Here is a 25,749-nt window from a genome sequence, read left to right as displayed (position 1 = left end):
CATAGTTTTCTTCAAGTTAAACAAATGAGATAGCATGAGCTTTAGGTAGTTTTTTGTTAGCTTTAGACAGAACCAGGCTAGCTGTTTCCCCCGTTTCCAGTCTTGATGCTAATCTAAGCTAACGGTCTCGTGCTCCACTTTATAATTTCACATACAAACCTTTCTTATATACAGTCTATGATACAGACATGAGTGGCATCAATCTTCGGATATGATTATCAGCAAGAAAGTTAACCAGCAAATTTCCCAAAACTATTCCTTAAAGATATTAAAACTTTGAATATAGACATAAAAGTTGGTGATAGTCAAAGAGATCACACACAGAGAGGCAGTGTGAGTTTAGCTGAGTTTATTCTTATTCACATTTAAAAGATTCTCATGGCAGCACATTCTTCCACCTATACCTGCGAGACATCCTGTCCCGCAGACAAATCTCAAAATCCATAGAAAAAAAAAACATTAAAAAAAAAAAAAAAAAAAAACCCTCAAAAGATAATTTTCTAAAGTAAATCAGGGATTAAAACCCCACATAAGTGTAGGATGGTGCAAGAAAAAGATAGAAAAGCAGCATTTAAAATTTTGAGGGGAGGGGGGGGCTCTCTTTTAATAATGCAGAAGTGTCATGTGCTTCTTTTGTGTGTGTGTGTGTGTGTGTGTGTCTCAGAACAGGCACATTAGCAGTCCAAGACCTTCAGATCAATCTCTATCAGTGTTAAAGGAGCTGGGGAGCTGATAAACAGCGGGCACAGTCCTTCAAGTTCACCAACCCTGATGGAGGCTTAAATCAAACGACACACACACACACACACACACACACACACACACACACACACACACACACACACACACACACACACACACACACACACACACACACACACACACACACACACACACACACACACACACACACACACACACACACACACACACACACACACACACACACACACACACACACACACACACACACACACACAGGAGAGGGGGAGAGAAGCTGGCAGGAGGGAGGAGGAGGATTCAAAACAGACTGAAATTGTGTTATTTAGCCCGTAGGTGGGAACTGCCTGCTTGTCAGTGAGCGGTTTTCTTACTATAGACAGTGAAGGCTTTGTTCCCGCACACTCGTGACACACACACACACACACTCGCTGGATGTATGTAATCCATGAGTGCTATAGTGTGTAAATACAGACAAAAATAGCAAAGGGGGGGGGTTCAAAGCACTATTTGTGAGGCTGTGTGGGCTCTCTCTCTCATGTATGGCCTTTCAGACTGAGGAGATTTAGATCAACTTTGTGATTTACAGGAAACTGAGATGGCAATATTCGTACTACCCTTCATGTGATTCATCAGCTCCTCTACAGTCGTCTATCCAGGAAAAAGACAGCAGTCGGAAACAACAACAAAAACAAAACAAAAGAACAAACAAAAAAAGCTGGAAAAAAACCCATGAGATTAAAAACATCCCGCCCCCTAAAACTGATGTAAACAGAACCACCCCCCCCTTTTTGCAGCGCTGTCTTCACCGCCTGTTCGCAGTCGATGTCGTCGTCCCCGTCCACAGCAGAATTGAGTTCAGTTTGGAGGCTTTGCACTGTAATAAGAAATGGGCCTCGCTTTCTTCCCATCTGTAGATGTGTGCGCGTGCATTTTTTGTATGTGTGTGTGGTCACTGGTACTGGAGGTAGTTCTTGAGAGTCTGCGGCAGTGGGAGTGTGTCGATTTGATGGATGCGCTCCCTGCCCAGAGCCAGACGAGCTACTCGCCTGCACAGGTCCATGAGGGGGAGGGGCTCCGCTGTGAGGGACGAGAGAGAAAGAGAGAAATGGTTAAAGTCTGAGTAGTGAGTAACAAGCTGCAAGTGTATCAATAAACTTCGGATGTGATTTCGCTTGTGTACACTTCAAGTTGATTTATACACCTGAGTCAGAGTGTTGTGGTGCCTAAAGTAGAAGTCTCATACTCCCATGTAGGTCATTTCATATCCTGATAACGACACCTATCCTGATGTAGCTCAGTTTCATTCAATTCATTAATTGTAGTTCCGAGCCACTTGAGTACAGGTAGATGTTTGTGTGAAAACATAACACCTCCAGTATTAACAGGCTTTTCATTTCCACAAGGACAAACCAGATTGGATTTTGTCATTTAAAAAACGAAAGTCCACTTTCGGGAAACAGCGATTGACACTTTTCATGATTTTCTGACGACAAATCGATTAAATCGAGAAAATAATTGACAGATGACTCAATAATGAAAAAAACCGTTTGTGGCAGCTCTGCTTGATAGAACAGATGTCCCCTGTACGCCTGAATCAGTCAGTAGCTTACACACTGAAATCAATTCCTCCTCTAACTCAACAAAACAGACTACAAAGCAGGTTTCCTCCATTAGTCTTTACATCCTGCTCATCCTCCACTCCAAGTGTCTTATAATGCTTTTCAAGGACTGTCAGGGTCATTGTAGCTGAATGCATGCCTGCTTTATTTGCATATTTAACATTTAGTGCAGTCTTTTAACTACCATTGCATTGGAAGGGGGAGGTGGGCAACAGGACCCCCCCCTGCCCCTCATGAAGGAAGCTTAATATGTTATGTTATTTACCTAATTAATGTGTACTTGTTTTATTTCAGCTCAGTGTAGAAAAATGCAGCGATACAGACAACAACTATGATGACACTTTCACAGTGCCTAAGCTGAATGAGCAGAAAACAAGAGTAGGTCAAAAGCCAGTATATTTGTGTTTAATTGTAGTCAGCCGACGTCCGGGTTTCCTGAATGCATCATGTGTTTCCAGTTCAAACGTGCTACTGTGATATTCAAGCGAAACTAAAACCTAAAAAAAAAAAAAAATCAATGTGAGGCGTGAATAAACTGTAATAGTGTTCCCAGATATCAGCGGAGTGGCTCACATGATCATTGTGTTCTACAAACAACACTACTAGTATTGTTGTGGGAAACAATGTATAGATTGTACTGAGTAGATCTACATATCATGCAGTTTCATTTTGCAGCAGCAGACTAATTCACTTCCACTCTAATTACATTACTATCAGTGTGGATGCACAGCGAGCGGAAAGACCAGCAGCAGCGAGCCATATTAAAATATTTACACACAGACGGGTCATCAGTGTCTGTGTGTAAATATTATGTGCCGGAGGAACATGGAAAACTTCCCTCCCGCCAGTTTTTGGAGGGAGGTGATGTCTGTGTATGTCAGACGGACAGACTCTTAACTGCTGGCCCTTCATGGATGTCAAACTGCTCCACCTGTATGGACCATCTGGTGGAGCTGAGTCCCTGCTGTTCAGAGTGCACTTACACACTGTGTGAAGGACGTTGGGCGGGGGAGGGGGCATTCAAACTTGTGTGCAGACGTGATGCACTTGTTGACAGGGTGAAGATTAAAAAGTTTGTTGCAGATTCTAAAGACTTGCCTGATTGTTAACCTTTGTTTGAGTGTGGTAACCAGCCTTCATGCTAGAATTTATTGATAGAGCGGAATTTTTGACAATAAATCTTATGAGCAGAGACCCTGACACAGTGTCAGTAAATTATACCATCAAGGCTTTGAGTGTCAGAGCTGCGTTTTGCACCTGTGCTCAGTCTACAGGCAGCACCTCTTCTTTTCAAATCACATTTCATATTTTTTTAATGCTGATGCAGCACATATTTTGGAGCAGTAAAAGAAATTTGCTACAGCAGATGGAGGGATTGCTTAAAATCTGTAGAGTTAATTAAGGGTGTCAAATTAGGGTTCACTTTCAACCCTCTAAATCATGATGACTGTAGTTTCACTTTTTGAGACCTTGTGGCTGCTGCAGAATTCAGGCATGATGGAAAAACAACAGAACTGGCATTGTTGATAGAAAAACTACAGCTGGGTATGAACTGCTGCCCTTATGGCTACATGATCACTGGATAGCCAAAAGAAACTGTTTCACACATCAAGATCTTCATGAAAAAGTGATGCATGCAAAAGTCTCCTGTTAATGTTTGAATCAATGATGACGCATCTAATGGGGGATCTGTTTTTTTTTTTTTTAAATCCACATGCTTTGCTTGACTGAACTTTTGCAGGAACCATTAAGTTCATTATTTTCCTGTGGTGTGCTACGTGACCTTTGAAAATAATGAAATTCACCAGTGAACAGCAGCTGACGGGCGGCAGAGTTAAAGAAAGGAGGGCATCTATGTGAATTTATTTAACTGGCATGTACTTAATGAAAAGCCTTTGTAAGAGCACCTTGGGGACATGTGGCTGAGTGTGGATTAATTTACATGCCAAGCACCCAAAGCCGGAAGACATGTTGACCTCTGACTGAATATAGACGAGGTACAGTGACCTGTATGGTGGAATTAGACGGCTGATAAATCTGGAAAGGATGATCACTTCACCTCCTTCCAACATCTTATTAGCCTTTGTCTGCAAAGACAGGTTCAAACTTTAGCACAGCAGGTAACAAGATTAGGAGCTAAGACGCACACGATGCAATTGCATCTCCATTCATCCTGCACCCTGTGATTGCTGCTCCCATAAATAAAGGACCCTGAGAACGCAGACTCCTGGTGCACATGTGGAACTGAGCCCCCCCCTCACCCCCCACTGCCACCAATGGATGGATGTTCTTTCTGTCGGGCCTAACAGCACCTATCAATCAGTCTATACTCACCAGCACATCCCCTGCATATAGATAGTTCCCATAGTTACCAGCTCCTCACATCACCGTGGTGTGACGTCACTGTACTGGTAGTGTGTAGTCACACTAATGGATGTTTCTGAGTGCTGCCAGTTTACATGTTCAAGCCAAAGCAACAAGTGCTGCTGTATGAGATTTCTATTGGACAAGACTACTTGGTTAAAAAAAAACAAAAAAGCGAACTCATACAGAACAACAAGATTGATCAAAAATCTACCCCCAAAAACAAGAAGGCAACTACAAATTCCTCCAAGTTACAGCTAAAATCATTACATGAATTGGACCAGAATTATCAGGCTAAAGAGTATGCAACATCTCCGAATGCCAATACATTTTACTCTCAACATATGCTAATTATGAAGCATGTTAGAGTAAAAGAAGGCACATTCAAATCTCCTACACACATATTTACATTTTAAACAGCCCCCATATACTAATTTCAGTGTACACCACTGTGCAATATCAATATCACACTTGGGTATTTTATCATTCTGACAACACTCGTCACTCGTTCATTATGTTACTTTTTTTTTTCCTAATTGGTCTTTTTTTTCTATGCACTTTGCTGCTGTAACACTGTAAATGTTCCCATAGTGGGACTAATAAAGGATTATCTTATAATAATTCCTCCTCTAGTATTGTACCTCTAACATTACACCTGCCTGCATCATCAGCAACAAGGAGGAAAAAAGATATAAATATGAGTGCGATGTTAAGAGTGACACACTGTTAGCTGTAATACCTGTGGAGCAGAGACTGCTACAGACAGTAAGCCCTCTGACTCAGTGCTCTCCAGAGGGACCTGATGACGTGGATGATGCTACAAAATATGCTGGAAAACCAGCCAATCTCTGCTGGTGTGAGCCAGTCTCCGTGGTAAGGGTTGCCTGGGGCGACAAGTGGTCCTGTCAAACGGTGGTGAAGACAGAGTGGCTGCAGGAAGCGTGCTGTCCATCAACAGGCGCAGTAAGTACTAAGCCAAGTGGTCCAGGTTGTGGTTAAAAGTGGTTTGAGTCTAGTTCTGCTCATATAAGAAGCATTTCATTAAGACCTGACGTAAAGCTGTATTACTTTATGAGTTAAAGTTCACCAAAACTACAATAACCACTTTTCCCCCCTTAATAATTCTCAAAGAGCTCAGTGACATTATTGTGAATACTACTGTAAATACTTAGCAAAACTGTGCAACTATAAAAATGTCTGGGCTTATAAACAGTCACAAATGTCTCTGTGCTCAATTCATTAAGTTCATGTGGATAATATTTGGATTGCATGTACATTATAAGCCCATACAATAATGAACACTGAAACTCTGTGCCTATTTAAAGCAGTGTGCCATCTTTCACACGTGACTTTTAAACGCAATCAGAAGGAACTAGTTTAATTATTAATCTGTGCTAATTAGCTGGAGGCATTTCAATGAGGTGAACGGTGGAGCGGGCCGCTACGTTCTTTGCTCTGCCTTCGTTATGATCCGTTATGTAGCTGTCCGTCTCTCTACTTAGTCCTCTCCGGCGCTCGAGTCTTTTTGTACCAGCCGGAGACCGGGCTTTTGACAGATTGATGGCACACTAAAGAGGAGATGGAGTGTGGAAAAAGTGTGGTTAAGGACGACTGAGCGCCTGATGCGCTGTTGGACTACAGAGGCCTGCGGGGCTGGAAGTGGTGCGCGCCTTCCCTAACACTTAATTGAGAACAAAGTGGAGGAAGGGGAGGTACATTTTGGGACAATAGCGCAGTCAGCTAGTCTGCCTTCACTGAGGTGAGACAGCAAATACACACCTCTCATCTCCTCCTCCCCTCTCTCACACACACACAGCCCAGGATGATGCCAATATACCTAGGCACATGTGTGTGTGCTGCATATACATCACTCACCATGAGATGATACAACCCAGTTATGTCCTGCTTAGAAAGGACAAGTCCGTCTTTTTTTGGCCTGCATGCTCCAATTTACTGTTCATTAAATTCCCCCCTTTTCTCCCTACATCCCCTTCATTACTAGAGATGTACTTAGGTAACAGACATACACGCGAAGGGTGCTGACTCCCTGCTGTGCTTATCAAATAGATTAGCATAAAACTGTTGGGCCCGTCTGACCTAGTTTTAACATGAAAGGTGTTATGCGTCTACATATGCAGCCCCTTAAAGTGCGGATACGTTTCAGCCCAGCGGTGTTGTTCACCGAAAGGTCAAAGGTGAAAACAAGAGGGGAGTGGAATGAATATATGTAGGGCTGGACAGAATTAGACCGATGTGATAAAAAAAAACAGAAAATTGGAGCAGAACAGTGAGGTGGAGCAGAGGGAGGAGGTGACTGAGCAAACCGTCACTCTAGATCTAATTTAACTAGAAACACAGGTGTCCAAATTGAATCGCCCACTCGGAGCGGAAACCAATTGCTCAATGAACCAGTTGGACGCCAATTCGAATTCCTTCCACTGACGATATCTGACTTCCTAGCCAGTTCCAGACGGGAGCGCAGACTGCCGTCAGTTTGGCCCCTGCTCTCTCTCACTCTGCTCAGGGGAAAGAGAGACTAAGCTTACAAAAGGTAAAGATAAAGAGATAAAGAGCACTGCAGTAATGCTGGACTGCAGCCCACACTCAACACCATTTGTGTATGCACAAACACATTGGCTGTGACATTTCTCCAGCAGCAGCAACGGTGTATATATTACTACTTCATACTTTCAGTTTGACCACGTTCATGTTAAAATAAATAAAAAGGAAAATATCTTTAAATGTGAGATTTTCAGTTTCAATCTGACCTCAAACCAAAAATGTTACTCAACTCCTTTTTTTCCTGGTTGTTTGCCATCCCTTTCCTTTACTTTACTGAATGGTTGTATAATAAAAAATAACTGCTTGGGTGTTTTGTTAGAAAAGAAACCTTTAAAATTTCGGGGTAGTAAAACATACCAGGTGGGTATTGTTTAACACAGTAACAGAGCAAAAAATAAATACATGTGAAAAATCTACAATCATCCCAAAAACATACCAGAGTTTCTTTTTCTCTTCTCTCCTTTGGTTGGTTGCAATTTATCATCACTGCTCTACAACCACACCTATCTGTCCAAAGAGGGTTCAACAAGGCTATACACTGAACATCAACACAGCTGATGAAAAACATCATTATCAGACAAGCTCTAACTGAATATGCAAATAGACAAAAAAGACCTCCTGAACTCTACCCGCTCAGCAGAGGAGGAGCTTTTAGCAGCTAAAGAGGCAGATATTTCCCTCAGGAGTCCATAGAGACCAAAAACATTTAAAGAGAGTGAACAGACTTGTATTCATCATCAGGTGGACAGACTTCAAAAGAATGGTAATGTTGCTCTGTGTCTGTTGGATGAACAAGTAACCAGCTGTTTGCTAACAAAGTTGCCATATCAACTAAAAAGGTGACAATATGGCCAAAAAACATGAGTTATTGAAGGTTTAGGGCTGTTTGAAGATCAGGGCACTGTAGTCAAATTAAAGTGTTGCATTTTATTCATAAATATGATCATTAGCAGATAACACAGGCTGACTGATGCATTACTATAAATCTAAAAGCAGCCTTTTGCCTATCAGTCCAACCCCGACTTATAAACGTCTCCTGCTTGCATCTGTGCTGTGAACAGATAGACAGAAGGAAGACATCCTATTTACATAGAGCAAGATGTTGACCCAAACAAAAATGTGTGTGCAGGGTGCCTGGTAAACAATTAAAAGCCCACCTATCCACTCAAAAGTCAGCTTAACAGTTTCCCCAGCAACTTCCCACCATGATGAGCTGTGTAAAGACTGAAAGAAAGGATTAGCGCTAAAAAGCATGAGAGGGGGAAAAAAAGGGAGAAAGAAAGAAAAGGAGAGCAGGAGGGAGGAGATGAAACAACAATGAGAGCCGGAGTCAAATAGGGTTCATTTGCAAAAGGGGGAGGGCAGTCATGTCAGTTGAGTGTGTGAAACGCTCCTCTTCTCTGGTCTGTCTAGTTCAGGTGTAAATTAGTTTGGCTCAGCTTGCTGCCATTAGGCTGGCCGGGCTGCTCTGGTGCAATGAGGCTTGTTGAGGCAGACAGGAAGAAAAAAAAAAAAAGATTTATTTCCAAGGATAGAAAGAGGCCAACAGCAGGATCCAGCTACTTCATTGTTTTATACTTAGAGATGTTAGTAAGTCAGAGGTATGAAAACTGATCAAAATCATGTCTAGGTAGTATTGGCTTTCAAGTGTTTCTATACATAACGATGTATCGCAACAAAGGTGGTTCCGTGATACACAATATATCGCGATGAAATAGATATATCACGATATCTGTAACTGAAGAGGACATTTTTTTTTCTCCAAAGAACAGGAAATAGTCATATAGGCCTGTCACAGGTCTATATATGGACTTATCGTATGATACATGGACATGACCTTTTTTTACCTCAATATTGCCACACTTCACATTAGCAGCTAAGAGGCTATTCATGTCACACTGGCTAAGCAAGTAGTGTCCTCCATTCCTCACTGTGATGTCCTGAGTGCAGTGAGCGGCACCGCTTATATGGAATTAAAGGTAAATAACTGTCCCAGCCCAAAATGGCTATCTGTGTTTTTACAGAAGTGTAGCACCCACTCTCCAATCCCACCCCTCACCCCCCCCCTTGCATTACTGTGCTATTATATTTTCATTATATCAAATGGTATAAAATTATCTTCAAATGACAATAATATAATTTATCGAACTTATTTCTGAGACAATATATCGTCCAACCAAAAGTACTTGTGACAGGCCTAAAGTAATATAATATACAATGATATATTATTAACAGTACATTAGTTTCACAGAAAAGAAATGCCACCAAGTATAAATATCAGAACACTGATAATTGTAGCCTCAGTTTGTGCCTCTCACAGAGCTGCTACCTATGTTAATAAGCCTGATAAGAGGCTAAAAGACAACAGAGCAGTGATTTCATGCTAATAATAATAAAGATGCATCGCTATTCTGTGGCAGCAAACATACCACCCACCGATAAGGAACTGTGATATATTCAGAGCTGTACAAGATATTCAGGGCTGACGAGTGACATCGGTAACGTTTACATGACAAACAACAGGGCCACAGCTACATACTGACACTCACAAGTACCAGAAAGAAACTTTAACAAAGAGCCATGAATGTTTTTCTAGTGACTGTCAAAGCTCCAGTGGACTCTGTGTTTACAGCATTGACATGGAGTTTTACAACAGCTGTTCATTTTGCTTGTCTTCCTCTTTTGTTGTCACCATCAATATGGCGTCCACCTGACAGTTACCAGTCTGTTCAGCGACTTCAGAGGGAAGTACAGGGTAGTGGTGCTGTGGTAGAGGTAAGTCAAAGTAGCTTAATCAAATCTTGAGCTGTCCTATGTTTAAAAAGAGATGTATCGATACTTGGCGCAAGTGTATCGATAAATAATGGAAAATATCGTGATATATTGCAATATAGATTGTTTTTGTCCCAACACTATTAAAAAGGGACAATACAGACAGGAGAGAGAAGTAAACTATGTTCTTACTTCACAGGGAGTAAGAGGTGGAGAATAAGAGTCTAACTGAGTGGGAGAGGGAGAGAAAAGAAAGAATGTAAAAAGAGCAGGAAAGTGAACAGCAAGTCAATCTCTCTTTGAGTTCCTTTAAGAGGATGCACAGAAGCTACATGTGGGAGCAGGGGAGCATTGCCATCTCCAGGCATAAATATGGATGTTTCCATTTTTCTCTATATTACACCCAGATATTCCTTATGCTTGATATCATACAGTGATTTCTCATGTGCATTCTGTAAGAACGCGAGCTCTTTGAAGATTCATGGCTTCAACTCATATACGTTCTCTGCAGTAAGATAGAATACAAATATGTTGATTAACATATCAGTAGTATATCATCTTTGATGTCTACCAAAAAAACTAGTGATTGATGTGAGTTCAGGCTCATAAGTCAGCACCGGTTTCATTATCAGACTCTTCTGCCATCTTCAAGCTTCATTAGTCGAGCAAAAAAGAAAAACCAACACGTTGATCAAACAATTTGTGCACCTCTCATGAGTGGGCTACATTAATACCCAAAATGAGATTATTTCATTAATACCACATTTACAGATATCTGGTTGAACTGTGGGTCATCTGCAAAATGCAAAGTAGAGAGGTGCAATCTTAGCATTATGACAGATCCTCTTTTTTCACATCTGAAACATGTGAACAGGATTTATATGTTGTATCAGCCAACGTTTGAAAGAACAAAACCAATGTCTGAGATGCTCATTTTGTAACATGTTGCCATGTCGTCACATATCATGCACTCTAGAGCCATTCAAATCTTTCAGAGAAACATTTCACCCTTTGTAAGCGTGACCTAAGCTTGTCACTTCAAATCTCAGGACAGCTCATAAAAAAACAGAATACTTGAACCCTGAATTCTTAAAAGCACAGTGTGTAATTATCTGCCGCAAGGGCTCTATGTAGCAAAACAATGTCAAAAGATGGAGTTTGATGATGTTGTGAAGAAGTGTAGGGTTGTGGGAGTTGTTGTCTTCATTGTTAAACAATCACCACTGCCTTCATTATAGTCAGCTTCTCCCAGTTGGGGTTCCTTCAGTGTTCATTGCCCTGAAATGTGTTATCAGGAACCAAATTATCTGCCAGGGTCTCCTCCTCCTCAAATCAAACAGACTTGATGATTGAAACTGGTGAAACACTATATAAAGCAGTTTCACATTGAAAAAACAATAGTGTTTTTCTGATGCTGTTCAATGGACACAGGAAACACAGAGCTGAGTCGAGTTGAGTTTAACTTCAGATCCAGATGTCCAATGACTAAAATCCTTCATCCAGTTAACAGATATAGTTAAAAAGGAGCACCCCAGTAGCCGAATGGTTACTACTGTTGTCACATAGCTGCACTGTCACTGGTTTGATTCCAGCGAGGGGCCTTTGTTGCATGTCATACCCATCACTCTCTCTCCCCTATTTCCTGTCTGCCTCTTCACTGCCAACTGTCCAACAAGGGCAACAAATTCCAAGAAGATATAGTTAAAAACAACCCAGTTATTGTAAAAATGTGGCTTAAAACTGGACAAAAAGTTAATTTATCACAGCTTATGGCAAACAACCACAATGCTGATGAATGCGTAATGGGGTATGACTCCACTGACAGGCAACCAGATTAAAAGTTATCTTGATTTTAAAAAATTGATTAAAAAAATCTCTGGGTTCCAACTTTTGGGATAATGAAGGTACACAACTTAGCAAAATATTGCATAGGTCTACTCATTTTTAAGACATTTTAATATAGAAAAGTTACATATTGGACCTTTAAGTTCCTACATTTCTGCTGGCTGTAGATAATAAAACTATGTAACAGCAAATCTAGTAAGTTTGGTCTCAAAATTCAAGGTTTTAACCCTGTTACAAAAGGGTAGGATGCTAGCGATAAAGATCATATCAGGTGGGTGTAAGGAGGACCAGCGCTTCTTATGGGGCTAGATCATTGAGTAACTTTCCTTTTTCAAAAACAGACTGAACAAGTATGATTTTGTTTTTTTATAACACAGTTTACACTAGAAGAACACTAGGTCAAAAAGTCTCATTAGAACACTTCAAAAAAAAATCACAACAGAATTATTCCTCATGAACAACCAGGACACTCTTTCACATTCGCTCTAAAAATCTGGCCAAGTCCAAATAACATCAACATTTACTGACACTTTAGAATCACTCTGCTCTGCCAAACTAAGTGGAAAATGAGCGTCTCTGTCACTTCATCAACTTTCTTCACCAGTGTCCCGTTTCTTTCAGCTCTCCCCCATTATGTACTGGACATGTAGCATATAGTTGCCATATAGTGTGTTTTTATATGGAAATAATGAGCTAATGTTGATGTTTTCAGCAGTACTAGTTATCCTTCCACGTAACAATGAGTCATTGAATTCTGTATTATTATTATTGTTATTATATTATGTATTATATTATAAAACAATATTCATGTCCATCCAAATCCTTCCATGTTTATAAAAAGCAGTTGTCTTTGAAATATTGTTGCTTCAAGAACATATTTATCACACTGGATAGATCCTGCACAGAAACCAACACAGGGACAACATTTCATGAACCAAAAAGTGACAAATGACAGATTTTGTACTGTACCACATTTATCTAGACCACAAATATAGGTCAGTCTACATCATGTGCACGCAAGCGGCTTAAGTACATCTATACACACACAGACACCTTATCCAACATTCCCCACAAGGCAGGGCCAGACGCTGAGCTCAGAGGCACACTGGGACATCCTCCAGAATTCCTCCTCTACTGGCTCCTCTCTGCCAGTACACACATACGCACACACATGGCTCGCAGCCATGGACATGGTGTTCATGCCTCACTGTCGGGAACGCCCCCCCCACACCCCCCACGGCCTGCTTTGGGTCTTTGTGCAACATGCAGGCTGGTGAGAGAGAGGGGAGGGGATGAGAGGGAGGACTGAGGGCTATTATACAGTCAGAGGGGCAGTCATGATTGAGATGACTACTTGTTGGGACGATGACATTTAACAGAAGGGGGGACTGACACACACACACACACAAACTGATCTTTACAGTGTCCTTGGGACGGCGGTGGAACAGATTTTCCTATTACATCAGAACTGGATGCAGACTTGTTGTTTTGCCGTCTGAGTATGTGAGACGACTGAGTTTGAAGACGACTGCACAAAGACTTGAGAGAGCGCTAAAAAAGCGGCCGGAAAGCGGGCTAGAAATAGTACACATAGCATGTTTAAGCTGCTTCCTATTGGTAAACAAAGCAGCGCTCGCTCTCATTGTGGGCTTTTTATAGATCCATGCTCACAGAAAAGTGCGCTGCATGCTCTCTGAAGAAAACCTAAAACCTTAAATCTTACACCACTCATGGAGAGCTGAGACCAGGTGTAAGCATTAGGAAATTAGCCCCACCAGTACTGCTTAAGGTTGTGTAAACTGTGAAATCCCCCTTATTCACACACTAATGCAGTATTTGTAAAATATGTGCCTGTAGAGATCAGGCAGACTTCTTAGCCTCCAGTATAGCTGCTTCAACACATAGAAAAGTTAATATTGTTAAAGTGAGGTGTGAATGAGTATACGCACCAACAACATGAAAGAAACTAACATGCAATTATTACACTGTAATAATAAATAATATGTACTCAAGCAACCACTCTGCACTGTTTTGTGCTATGTTCATGTTTTCTCCCTGGTTCGGTCCATCATCGTGCTCATCGTGCTCCATGAAGCCTTGAGTGAGCCTCACAAGCCCAGCCCTAATAACAGAGTCAGTGCTGGTGTTCGGCAATTAAAAACACATCTGTATAAATATTTTGTCTGGGTTATATGATTAAACTCTTCTGTGTCACTGCACAGCTGAGCGGGCCATTTAACCTGCGAGGTTAAGTTGTTTCCCACCAATCAGACAATCCCGAAGTTTAAGGAGACTTGGCTGTAGGTCAACGTTGCTTCCTGCTACAACGTGATTTAAAGTGTTTTCAGTGTTCCCCAGGTACTGCTGCCTCATTCTTATCACAAATAAGGGTGCTAATACTGCATATGGCTGCGTACCACACTGTTGAGCCCCCCTAAAATCACCCACAGGGGAAAAATCCTTCATCGTGACAGCCTTATGTGCCTTCACTTAGACTCAAGCAGGTACGCTTGCTCAAAAGATTTGTGCAAAGGCTAGAAAAGCTATTCCGGTTCAAAGCGGAAACGCATCGTCACAATCGAATAACTCAATAATTTAAGAAATATAATAAGCTTGCAATTGACACCTGACACTGTACTTCCTTTGGCCCTCACAACATACCCACTGGTGTGTCAATTTAAGGAAAGTAAAGAACAGTACCGACAGATAGAGGCTCTTTCATTTACAGTTAGATATCACACTGTCGCAGTCACTGTGTGACAGCGACTTCTCAAAGGGGTACAGGGGGGGGGGGTTTAATGAGGGCTGTCTAAATGACTCAGCAGCCTGATCCAGACTGCTCTCACACTGTCTCTCCTCAATACAATCGCTCTTTGTCTGCAACTAGACACAGACATCACTGACCATTGCCCATACGTGACAAATGAATACACGCATCTTTGCTAGAATCACGCTGGACTTAAAGTTGTTGCAGCACAAATCTCACTTGATGAGCAGGTCTTAATATAAGCCTGTGTTAAGTTACACCCATAAACATAAACACCTCTGCACTGGGAAATATTAATAACCATATCCACCTCTCCACATTGCTGCTGTGACTCAAAATGCAAATAGCGGCACTAAACTTCACCATTTTTGGAAAAATAATTGGCTAAATACACACTTAAAGCAACACAACACTTATTGACACTTTGTTTAATATAAATTACATAGTTATGAATAGAATTAAAATCTGTGTGCACATATTTACCGTAAATCAAGTGTAATGAGGTGTCAGCAGTCAGAGTAGTGTATGAGCATATTTTACATAGCTGATTGTGGTATGCTAACTTAAACAGGGATTAGGCTAAAAAAAAAAGGAAAAAAAGTGTTTTGACAGCAAACATATTTGTAAGGAATTAATTCTGCCGAGCTCCAGCATGTCTCGCTTCAGAGATCACAGACTGTCAGCTCTACTTTTTCTTGTGCCGTCGAGAAAACTCAGTTTCGCTTTGAAAGCTGTTGGACTAAATGCTGCTGTTTAATAGGTTTTTTTCAAAAATGACGTAGCTCTGTAACTGAGCACTGTGGCAACAAACAAACTGCAGGATTCAGGTGTGAAGACAGCTGAGAGAATTGAAAAAATGACAGAAAGTTGCATTTTACACACTGCTACTTGTGTTTTGTGTCAGATATTAAAGACGCACAAGTTTAAAAGAATGAAAAACTAAACAAGTCACTTAATAAATATTATACTATCACTGAAAAGCTCTAAGTGTCTGTATGTGCGTGTCAGAGTTGTGCTACTTACGATCTAATCCATTGACGTAGCGAATAGAAACTTCGCAGTGCCCCCACACAGCGCTGACGATGGGATACAGTCTCTTGCCCTTTAAGCCTCTGAAAGCTACTCCCAGATACTGTCCGTCTACCATGAAGCTCAGTGTGCCCTCGTCCATATCCAGTATGACTGTCAGAGAGTCTGGAAGCACAAACGACTCATCTGGCTCCAGAAAACAGGGGTATGTGGGCGCCGACGTGGAAACTGGCCGGTTCTTTCCGTCGTGGTACAGTCTGTTGCGACCCAGGTCCCAGCCCCAGGACTCCGAGTCTGATCCTACCAGGGCCGTGTAGCCCACTGAGTGTAAAGGTGCTTCGGCGGTTGCCACGCCCACTACGGCGTGGGTGCCTCTCTGTCTGGCCGGCCAATGAATCCTCCAAACGTGGAGGCCTCTGGTGTAGCCCACTTTTCCGCGGATACAGTCTGTGCTCTGTGCTACGGGGTGTCGGTGGAACGTCAGCTTGTCGTCCTCCTTCACAAACACATTGAGGGACCGGTCGTCGGGGTTCCAGGCGTGGCGCAGCTGGGTCTCCGAGGTGGCTGGCGGCATGTCCAGCAGCAGGTCCAGCCTAGGGGGCCGACAGAAATCCGGACCCCGGAGTTCACGGCGCACTGGCCGGTATGAGGGCTCCCCACGTACGTCTACTGACTTGATACTGCCTGAGATCTTCTGGCCCATGGCTGGGTGGGTCCGAGGGAGGAAGGGGCACAGGGGAGGGAAATGGATGGACCGAGGGTGGTAATGAGGGGGTGGTCGGGTCCTGACGTTACCTCATGGGCGCAACAACAACACTGTGGGTCCTGGGTGGAAAGATGCCGATGGACACAGACACTCTCTTCTACCAGGGGGAATGACACTCCTGAAACATACAAAGAGAAAACCTGATGTAGCTGACATACAGTCTCAAGTTGTTTAATATCAGTCACGGTTGGCTCATCAATAATTGAAATTGGACATCATCTGGCAAGTGTTGACCTGTCATTGGTTAAGCTTTGTCTAGTATTTTTTTTTAAAAAGGTGAAAGGTACAAAAGATAAATACAAAACAATGATATCAATTTAATTCCAGTCTAACGTACTAATGTCTATCGCTCCAACCATAGCGTGAATGTTACCATGGAAACCTTTTTAATCTGATCAACTCTGATGATTTTTTGATCACACTTACTTTGCTTATAAAACTTCATTAACAAACAATGTGTTTCTTATTCATAGGTGTATATCAAACAGCACTGCAGACGGACAGAGTAAGCAGCACAAACATGGTATTAACAGCACTGGCTTCCAGCCAGAGCTGCAGAGAGGAGAGGAAATGACAGGGAAGGAGAAATGAAGGATGAACTTCTCTTCATTTCTAGCATTCCTCTACAACACTACTTCCTCTCTTCAATGGGCAATCTCAAGTGTAGATTACTGAAAATTACAATGTCTTTCTGCGCACATGTTTTTTATCACTGGATACAGTAAAAGTATTAGAAAACTAATCTAAAAAGAGAGAGTTCCAGCATTTTAGACATCTGTCCTGTATCTCAGCTGTTAATGTTCAGTATACATGTGGAGCAAACAGGTTGAGATGACCCCTACAAACACGCTATCCCCCTCTTTCAGAATTATATACACTTATATATACAGTCCACACCAATGTGTAGGAGGATTGGACAAAGCCTGCTGCCAACCTTCACTGAACACATTCATTCTGTCCCTACCAAGCAAATAAATGTGATGCAATACATATTTTATGTAACATGTATGAGCTGAGTTTTCATGGCAAGTGAACTTAAAGCCCAAAGTGACTGTAACTCTTACTTTCATAACCTCACACACACAATTTCCCTGAATTACAAAGTCAAAAAAACTGTTCCAGTTCTGCTCTACAGACACCCTCCTTCCCATATGCAACTCCCCCACTGAGTCTGTATAGTTGTTTCTTAGGAAAGAGATCCACATGATTCTTCCAGGGAAAGTACAGAACAGTCCAGCTGGAGTCAAACGTCACACAAATACTCAACAACAACACACACACACACACACACTCACATTTGCCCTATCTCATGTCTACAACACACAGACTGAAAAGCTCTCTATTTCCATATGAATTCATTTATAACACCAGAGATGACGCATGGAGTCATTTGGAGATGAATATGGGGGACAATTTATAACACTGCATAATGTAATCCTGGACAAAGAGACTGTAATCACAGTGGCCATCAACCATTAAGCTGACATTTATTTGTGCTTCTGTAACATTCATGCTACATACAAATCCTTCATATTCATGCGCACACACAGATTGTACTGGTCTTCAAGCATTAGCCATCAGTGGGGAAACACTGGGCCAAACAATCAGCTGACAAGCCACAAAGAGATGATTCATGGGGATTGGGAAAGAGAAAGAAAATGTGATGAGAGAAAGAAAAAGCGGTCATGGTGCAGATAGCCTGCCACAGTGTCCAATTAATCTCCACTTAATACAGTGACATTTAAACTGATTTAACTACAGCAGCCACATGTGGATCACATACACATGTACATTTGTATTCAGTCAATATGGTTTAATGTGTCCTAAACACGTCAAGTCTGTTATTACATCATTATATGAGCAGAGTTAAAATATTACATAAGTACTCCAATACTACTGCACAGTATAAACAATGATATCCAATCAGAGTGCTCATCTTGAACAACAAAAATCTGTTATGTTTTTTATAGCCAGCCGATTGACTGCATCAATACTTGCTCAATCAATACCAGCTACAGCTGGAGGGTGAGAGAGTGAGAGGGGAGTGTCAATCTAACTAACAGAAAATAACAAAAACAAATAACACACACATTTTTGATGCCGTCCACAGAGCTGCCGACATCAAAAAGACACTTCCAGCTGGTGAATATCAAACCTGAAAATCAATTTTATCCCAGTGCTGTACTGCCTCTGCCAAGGTGTGCCCAGAGCTCGCCCAAACTCTCTCTCTCTCTCTCTCACTCACACAAAAAAACCTGATTGTAACTGATTGAGCCATATTATATATATCATATATTAATTATGGAGACATATTTAATAATCACTTGCCATCTGTTGCCACGCATGCAAAAAAAACCAACATACAACACATATTAAATGTATGGCCTGTATCACCAAAACTATTAAGTCTCTCAAGTAATGAAGTGTAGTCATTTCCCTTGTTAGTTAATGGAGCTCAGCAAGGGGGAAGCAATCTTTGTAACACTTGATAATTTCCTGAAAAACGCAGTACATTTGGGAAGTCATACTGCCAACATGCAGTGCAAAACATTTATGATGACTGACACTGAAAACAAAATGATACACACAAAAATAAATAGACTGTGCTCACACTAGCAGTTCACAGTTCAAAGAATGGATGTAGCACTGTGACATCACCAATTGGTTTGTGGACTTCCGTTTTGCAATTTGACTGTCGCCTGACCATATTTGGACGACATACAGTATGTGGAGCTAACTACCCGTTACTGAGTATGGTTAACTGTGAAAATGCTAATACTAATTTTTGCTAGTAAAAAAACAAGTTTAAAATCATTAAAACAAAATGCAATTGCCCCCAAAAAACTGAACCTCCCACTTCTTAGAGGGTCTTTTAGTACAACTAAATACTGAACAAAAATTTTCATGAACTGAAAACTCACTGGTATAGAGACAGTTAGGGCTATACTCTGAATATGGGGTTAGGCCATGGTTACGTTACCTAACCAACATTGTTGTCGTGGTAGTGACTTGCCGTCTCCAGATCTACATCCAAGCATTGGACATGTTTATCCTGTATACTGCCTGCAAGCAGAATCAGGCTTCCTCTCTCTCTCCCTGTCTCTCTCTGTACTGCAGAGGGAGTTGAGGATGAGGAGATGTACAAAGGTAAGTGAAAGGACAGAAAAAAGCTGGCCGTGAAGGAGAAGGTCACAGCTGATGAGGAGTGTCTGTGAGTGAGATGATAGGCGAGGAGAAGTAAAGGCGGAACATGAAGGAGAGTGAGAGATGAGAGAAATACATGAGATGAGTGCAAATGGGTGATGGGTGATAGAGGAAACCCTGAACTGCAAGAAGGAGGCGCTGCGATCCAGTTCCACACATGTCCAGATTAAGAGAGCTGAATTTAGTGAAGGGGATTATCCAGTGTCAAATACAGTGGCTACAAACCATGACCAATCTCTGCTTCATCTCCCCCCCTACTTCTGACTCTCATTTCCATGTCCTCCATCTAAATATGGAGCCCAGTGGTTTTCCTCTCCTCTGGGATTCGATGCAAGGAAGCGGGACTGTTTAAGATGCAGCTTGACCGGGAATCCACGGCACAAACTTATCTGGAGCACGGTGACATGAAGAAGAGGGCCTGCTGGTAGCGTGACAACTATTGTTAGCATATCAAACATGCACAGCCAGCCTTAACAGAAGCAACCCCTACCTGCCCCCCCTCACCCCTCCACCCACTCAAAACACGCACATGACTGGAGGGCACAAAAATGCAGACTGGTAGTGCAGGGACTTTGAAGTATCACCCACTCAAACACACGCACGCACCCTTTTCTTATCTGCACACAGGTGTTGGAACATCAGCAGGAAGGAGGATGGGGGGGGGGGGGGGGGGGGGGGTGGGGGGGGGTGACGACGACACGGGTACAAGTATGTGTGCAGGTGCTTTTTTTCTATCAATGACAAACTCATCATTTAGCTTCATTGGAAAGGACAACCACATGAATCCAGATTATAATTTAAAGTAAAAACAATTAATAGTGATTGAATCCCAACATGGAGATATTTCATGCATGTTAAGGTTAATCTGTCTCTGGCCTCTTTTGTCGTCTATAAACAGAAGAATATGAACTGACAACACCAGTGTAAAGTCAAACAAGTTTTTGGAGAATAACACTAACAAGACTGTTGTGATGATTCACAGTTGCAGGATTCAGAAGTCATGTGAGAACTTTTTTTTTTTGCCTACATATACCTACTACCAACTAGTCTATGAGCCATGCTAGCTGTACGGGACATGGCTACAGGAATGACAATGTCAGCGCTGGGCCACCGCTTGGGCCCGGACAGAAATCTAACTATCTGATGGACTGCTGTGACATTTGCTACAGATATTCAATATGCCTGTGCAGCCTTGGTAGCCAGCTGGTTAAGAGGTTTACCCCTCTTCTCTCTACCCATGATACTCCAAGCTACTTGACTTGTAATGACATTGGTGATCGTCTAACTTTTCCTCTAGTGCCTCCAGCAGCTAGAGGAAATCAGCAAAAGCTGTTTTTTTTTGTTGTATTATTTCAAAAATCTACTTGATGGCTTGGCGCTGAATTATGTACAGATCTTTCACGGCAACCAAAGACTGCCTGCGTTTATTTTGACAGCGTCGGCAATGATGCGATGGTTGCTTTAAATCGTGTTTTCAAACCGACCAATCAAAAACACGGCATGAAATGATGCAGAATACACTTGCGAGCTAGCCTAATGTCATTCAGCTGAATCAGCATTTCTTGTTGCCCTCTCTTTCATTGGCTGTGACCAACTTCACAATCTCCTCCTCCTCCTCCTTTGAGCTTTTCAATGCACAGAAGTGCTTTTGTCCGCAGCTTGCTTAAAACCATCAGAGCGATGTAGATAGATGACGCAAGTTTGATGACATGTCTTTGCTTGCATCTGTCCTTTTTTTCTATTTGCGTCACACTACAGTTTATCAGCTTTACACTGCACTCTCTGACAAGCCTCTCAATTGCTGCTATCGTGCGATCTCTCTCAGATTGCGACCAGGAGTGTGACATGCATTGAAATTGGAAGATCATCATCAGCATCAGTTTCCAGTTTACCGGTTCCCTTTGGCATGTTTCAATTATGAATGGGAATAATTTCACGAAGTGATCGAGGATAAGAAATGTCAACAAACTTTATTTTCTTTGACTGAAACAATTTCAGGTACTGATAAATATTCACTATGAAGAATGAGCAGAGCCCGATGTGGCATTTTTATTTGCCTGACATTTGACAGAAGTGCAGATAAGCGTTGGGAAAACAATGTAATTAAAGCCACGTATCGCATTACTGTCTGGCATCAAAAAGGATCAAAAGATAAGAAATTGGCAGGTTTGATATAACACAATGGCCCGGAACACATCAAACTTATTTAATAGAGTAATTCATCTAACCAGTCACACATAACTAACACCAAAGTAATACCAAGTGTAACTATGAGTCAGGACTGAACTGGCTTGAGTGTAGCAGCAGCAGCAGCAGCAGCAGCGTAACGCAATACAGACACTTTAATCATGTGTCACACTCCCCACCTTTCAGCCGCCCTGGCGTGAAATGCTACACGGAAAGTCGGCTGCTGATTACAGCCGTGGTGCAGAGGTCAGTGTCTGGCTGAAACAGCCACTCAGTTTAAAAAAAATATATATATATATATATATATATATATATATATATATATATATATATATATATATATATATCATGAAAAAGTACATGTTTTTAAATGAGTTAAGCAATGAATGCCACATTTATTTTCATTTAAAGACATATTAGAGCTTTGATGCTTCATTTAATTCATTTCAAGACCTTAATGGCATGAAAATGCTTTAAGACACAGGCAGAAAGACTTTGGGAACTGTCAGCCCGGCAACGGAGACAGAAAACCTGAGAAAAATGTCACCGACAGAGAAGAAAGTACAAACAAGAGTCTGAGAGACAGAAGCTGCCTGTGTGTGAGAAGGGGAGAGACATCTTACCATGAAAGCATTTCTCCAAACAGTCGGCCGGCTCTCGCACAGCGATGTGAACGCGCAAAATCACGGCGGCCCGAATGAAAGAGTTGGAATACTTATTCCTTGGTGAGTTGTCCAGAATGAGGTCGGAACACACACATTCAACAGCCGGACGAGTGTGTGGGACAGGGCAGAGACGGACAAAAAAAGGAGTGTGTGTGTTTGCGTATGCCGACAAGTCGGGTGAGTTCCTGCTTGTGACGCGGGGATGTGAGGGGGGGACAGCCTGGCTCCAGTTCCCAGCTAAGACAGGAAAACAGCTGCTGGAGGGAGGAGGGAAAGAGAGGGAGGGAGGGGAGAAGAGGGAGGGCAGAGTGTGGAGCACGCTCAAAAGTCTTTCCCAAGCAGTACAAAAAAACAAACCCACAACACTCTCACAGATGCACTGACTGCACGCCTCTACGAAGTGGTGGGAGGAAATTGGACAAACACACACACACACACACACACACACACAGCTCTGCTGACTGGACGGAGCACTTTGAGCCCTTCAGATGTCCGTCTTGTGTTGCATTCCAACATTAAAATGGAACTTAAAAATCTAGCGTGCAGAGAGACATGCCCTTTAAAAAAAAAAAAGTTAAGTTTCACTTCCTTCACACCATTGTGCTGGTATGAATAGCGAGGCGATGACTGCACAGTCAGCTCGAGATGATGTCAACTTTACAAATAGATTTTATTATCACTGAATGATGATACATCGCTCAGCTTAACACCTCATATGATGAGTTCTGTTTGTGGGGCTCAACAGCTGCAAAGACATTGTTGGTAATGAGATGGAAAACACCTCATAAGCTCAGTATATATATATCAATCAGTGAGAGCTATCATTTTATGGATGCCTACATTAGTAGCCTGTAGCGCTCGAGCACAAAGAGAAAAGACAGAAAACATGAATTATTAACGACTGCAGCTGAGAAAGAAATCATTCTGGTAATACTCATTTCAACTAACTTTAAGTAATTATCTTTGCACTTATCAATAGATTTTAGCACATTTCTGATTCAATATTGATTTTATAGGTATGAAAAAGTTTAGAAGATATATTTTTTTTTTTTTGTGTGCAGTACTTGTTTTTGGAGGGAAGTACTGAGCCTGTGGGATGGGTGTGGGGGTTGTATGTGGTCTGTGGCAGCCGTAATGTTATTGTTACAGGTCAAGTGAAAAATGACAGCATGTATCCAATGACATGTACATGTATACATCATTGACTGTATTGTTTATGCTTGCTGTAACTATACTGTCTGATTACTTTGTATTGTTGCTTCCACTTGGAAAATGAAACTTTACAAAAAGGGGTTACTGATGATCTATCATAGGAAATATTCATTATACAAAGTATGAACTGCAGTATCAATGAATCAAGGGTATTGCCAGAATGAATAGTCAATACACTTCTATCAAAATATAATTAAATCAGCAGCTATTTTACTACGTTGATACTTAAGAATCAGAATCTTTGAGGCTGCCTCTCGCTGTAAACTGAACATCTTGGGGATTTTTAAAGTGTTATCTTTTCATTTTAGGCTCTGAGAATCTGCCGAGAGCATTTTTGTTGTCGCTGTTGTTGACATTTTATAGACTAAACCATTAATCATGACAGTCTAAAGTCTCACTCCGAGATAGCGCTTCATCCAAACAGCGAGGTGCATTCAGCGACGGGGTGAATTGAATTTTTTCATTTTGATGTCTGGAGTGGTTTTAAGACTCTGTGGGCTTTTTTCCCCCTCTGCTGACTGTATAGACTTGTACTGTGACAACAAGCAGACTCTGTCTGACAGCTCACATCGACTAATTTCTACATTTATCAGGGACTCTTGTGTTCCTCCCGTTTCCCACTCTATTGAGAAAAAGCAGATAGACCTTGGCCTCAGTTTGTGTGGCGTAGCGTGGAACCGCATCTCTCATTTTAAACTCTATTTATCTCGAGTTCATCACAGCTATTCTTTTTTTTTTCTTCTAACCTTTAGTTTGGTTTTATGTTTTCAGGTCATGTTTTAAGCAGTCAGACTGATTCAACATTGGGGACTCTCTATGACTTTTTTTGGATTCCTTTACAACCGCCGATATTCAAATATTTTGAGGGCTTATGAAACACCGTAACACCGCACAGCACTTTGTGGCTGATAACTTTCCAGAGTTGTAAAAATCCTTCCTCGTCAGTATCTGTCGATTAATCACTAGAATTACCCCACCCACGTTTAACAAAGTCATCTAATGCTAATGTGCACGGATGAGAATGCACGGCGTTGGGCAAAAGTTGAGCAATGTTACACACAACTGGCCGAATCTGCATTTTTTCATCATAAAGCCGTCTGAATCAGGACCCAGCATGATGTCTGGTCTGAACACAGTAACACTGGTAGGGCAAGCCGAAAAAAAATGGTCTGCAGATTGTAGCCTTTGATTGTGTACAAGAAACCCCACCCAACCTTTACATCTCTTCCTCTCTCCTCGACTCCCTTTCCCCGCTCTCTACCTGTGTATCCCCGCTTGTCTCCCTCTCATCTTTCTGCCCTGAGAGACAAGAAGGCCCTCCTCTCACTTGTACCCCCCCCCCCTTCCTCCTTCTCCTCCTCCTCCTCAACAAAGACGCAACAGCATTCCTCTCTGCACGCTTGTTTAGAGAGTTTCATGCTGAATTCCACATATATCAATGCAATATGACTCGCTCAAATTAACTCGAGGAGGAAAAAAGAGAAGAAAAAAACCCCACATTGGAGCTTTCACTGTAGAAAAAAAATGCACACTCACAACAGTCATGACAGATTCAACACTAGCCACCCACATTGCGGCTTGCCTGCCGTAGGGTTACCTTGTTTTGATGTGATAGCAGTGCATGAGAATGTCAATGACCTCAGGTAGGATTCAAAAATACCCTCCACAGACATTCTGTGGGTTTGTACACCGCTGTCATTGTGACAAGAAATAAAATAACAATGTTGCTTTACTGATACCTATGAGTGTAAAAGGTCTGAATTTTATTCTACGGTTATATTTTATTATTATTATCATCATCATCGTCATCCTATAATTTTAACTTATTAATTTTATTCGTACTACTTTTTAATCTATTTTAACCTAGTTTTTTACTAACTTTTTCCTCCATTTTTCTTTTATTTTACTTTATTTCATTTCAGATTTTTATTATACATTTTTATCGTTTTTATTTTCTCTTTGGTGCATTGATTTTTGCATTGAATTTTTTCTTTGTAAATTGTTCTTTGTTTTTGTTCATTTTCTTTGTCTACA

The 25,749-nt window shown here is 41.6% G+C and overlaps 1 protein-coding gene across 1 annotated transcript in view; it reads right to left on the bottom strand.

Moving 5' to 3' along the window:
- Nucleotides 1-961: 961 nt before the first annotated feature.
- Nucleotides 962-25,749, bottom strand: part of LOC133980504 (SPRY domain-containing SOCS box protein 4-like) — a 42,823-nt gene continuing 18,035 nt past the window's right edge. The window contains exons 3-4 of the mRNA XM_062419254.1: nucleotides 15,676-16,565; nucleotides 962-1,800 (exon numbers count right to left, since the gene is read on the bottom strand). Coding sequence (XP_062275238.1) covers nucleotides 1,673-1,800; nucleotides 15,676-16,384 — 837 coding nt within the window. The 5' untranslated portion in view covers nucleotides 16,385-16,565 and the 3' untranslated portion in view covers nucleotides 962-1,672. The remainder of the gene's footprint in view (nucleotides 1,801-15,675; nucleotides 16,566-25,749) is intronic.

The sequence above is a fragment of the Scomber scombrus genome, chromosome 5, assembly GCF_963691925.1.
Source record: "Scomber scombrus chromosome 5, fScoSco1.1, whole genome shotgun sequence".
Classification (NCBI taxonomy): domain Eukaryota; kingdom Metazoa; phylum Chordata; class Actinopteri; order Scombriformes; family Scombridae; genus Scomber; species Scomber scombrus.
The sequence above is the reverse complement of the archived record's forward strand: the minus strand, read 5'-3'. Positions and strand labels throughout refer to the sequence as shown.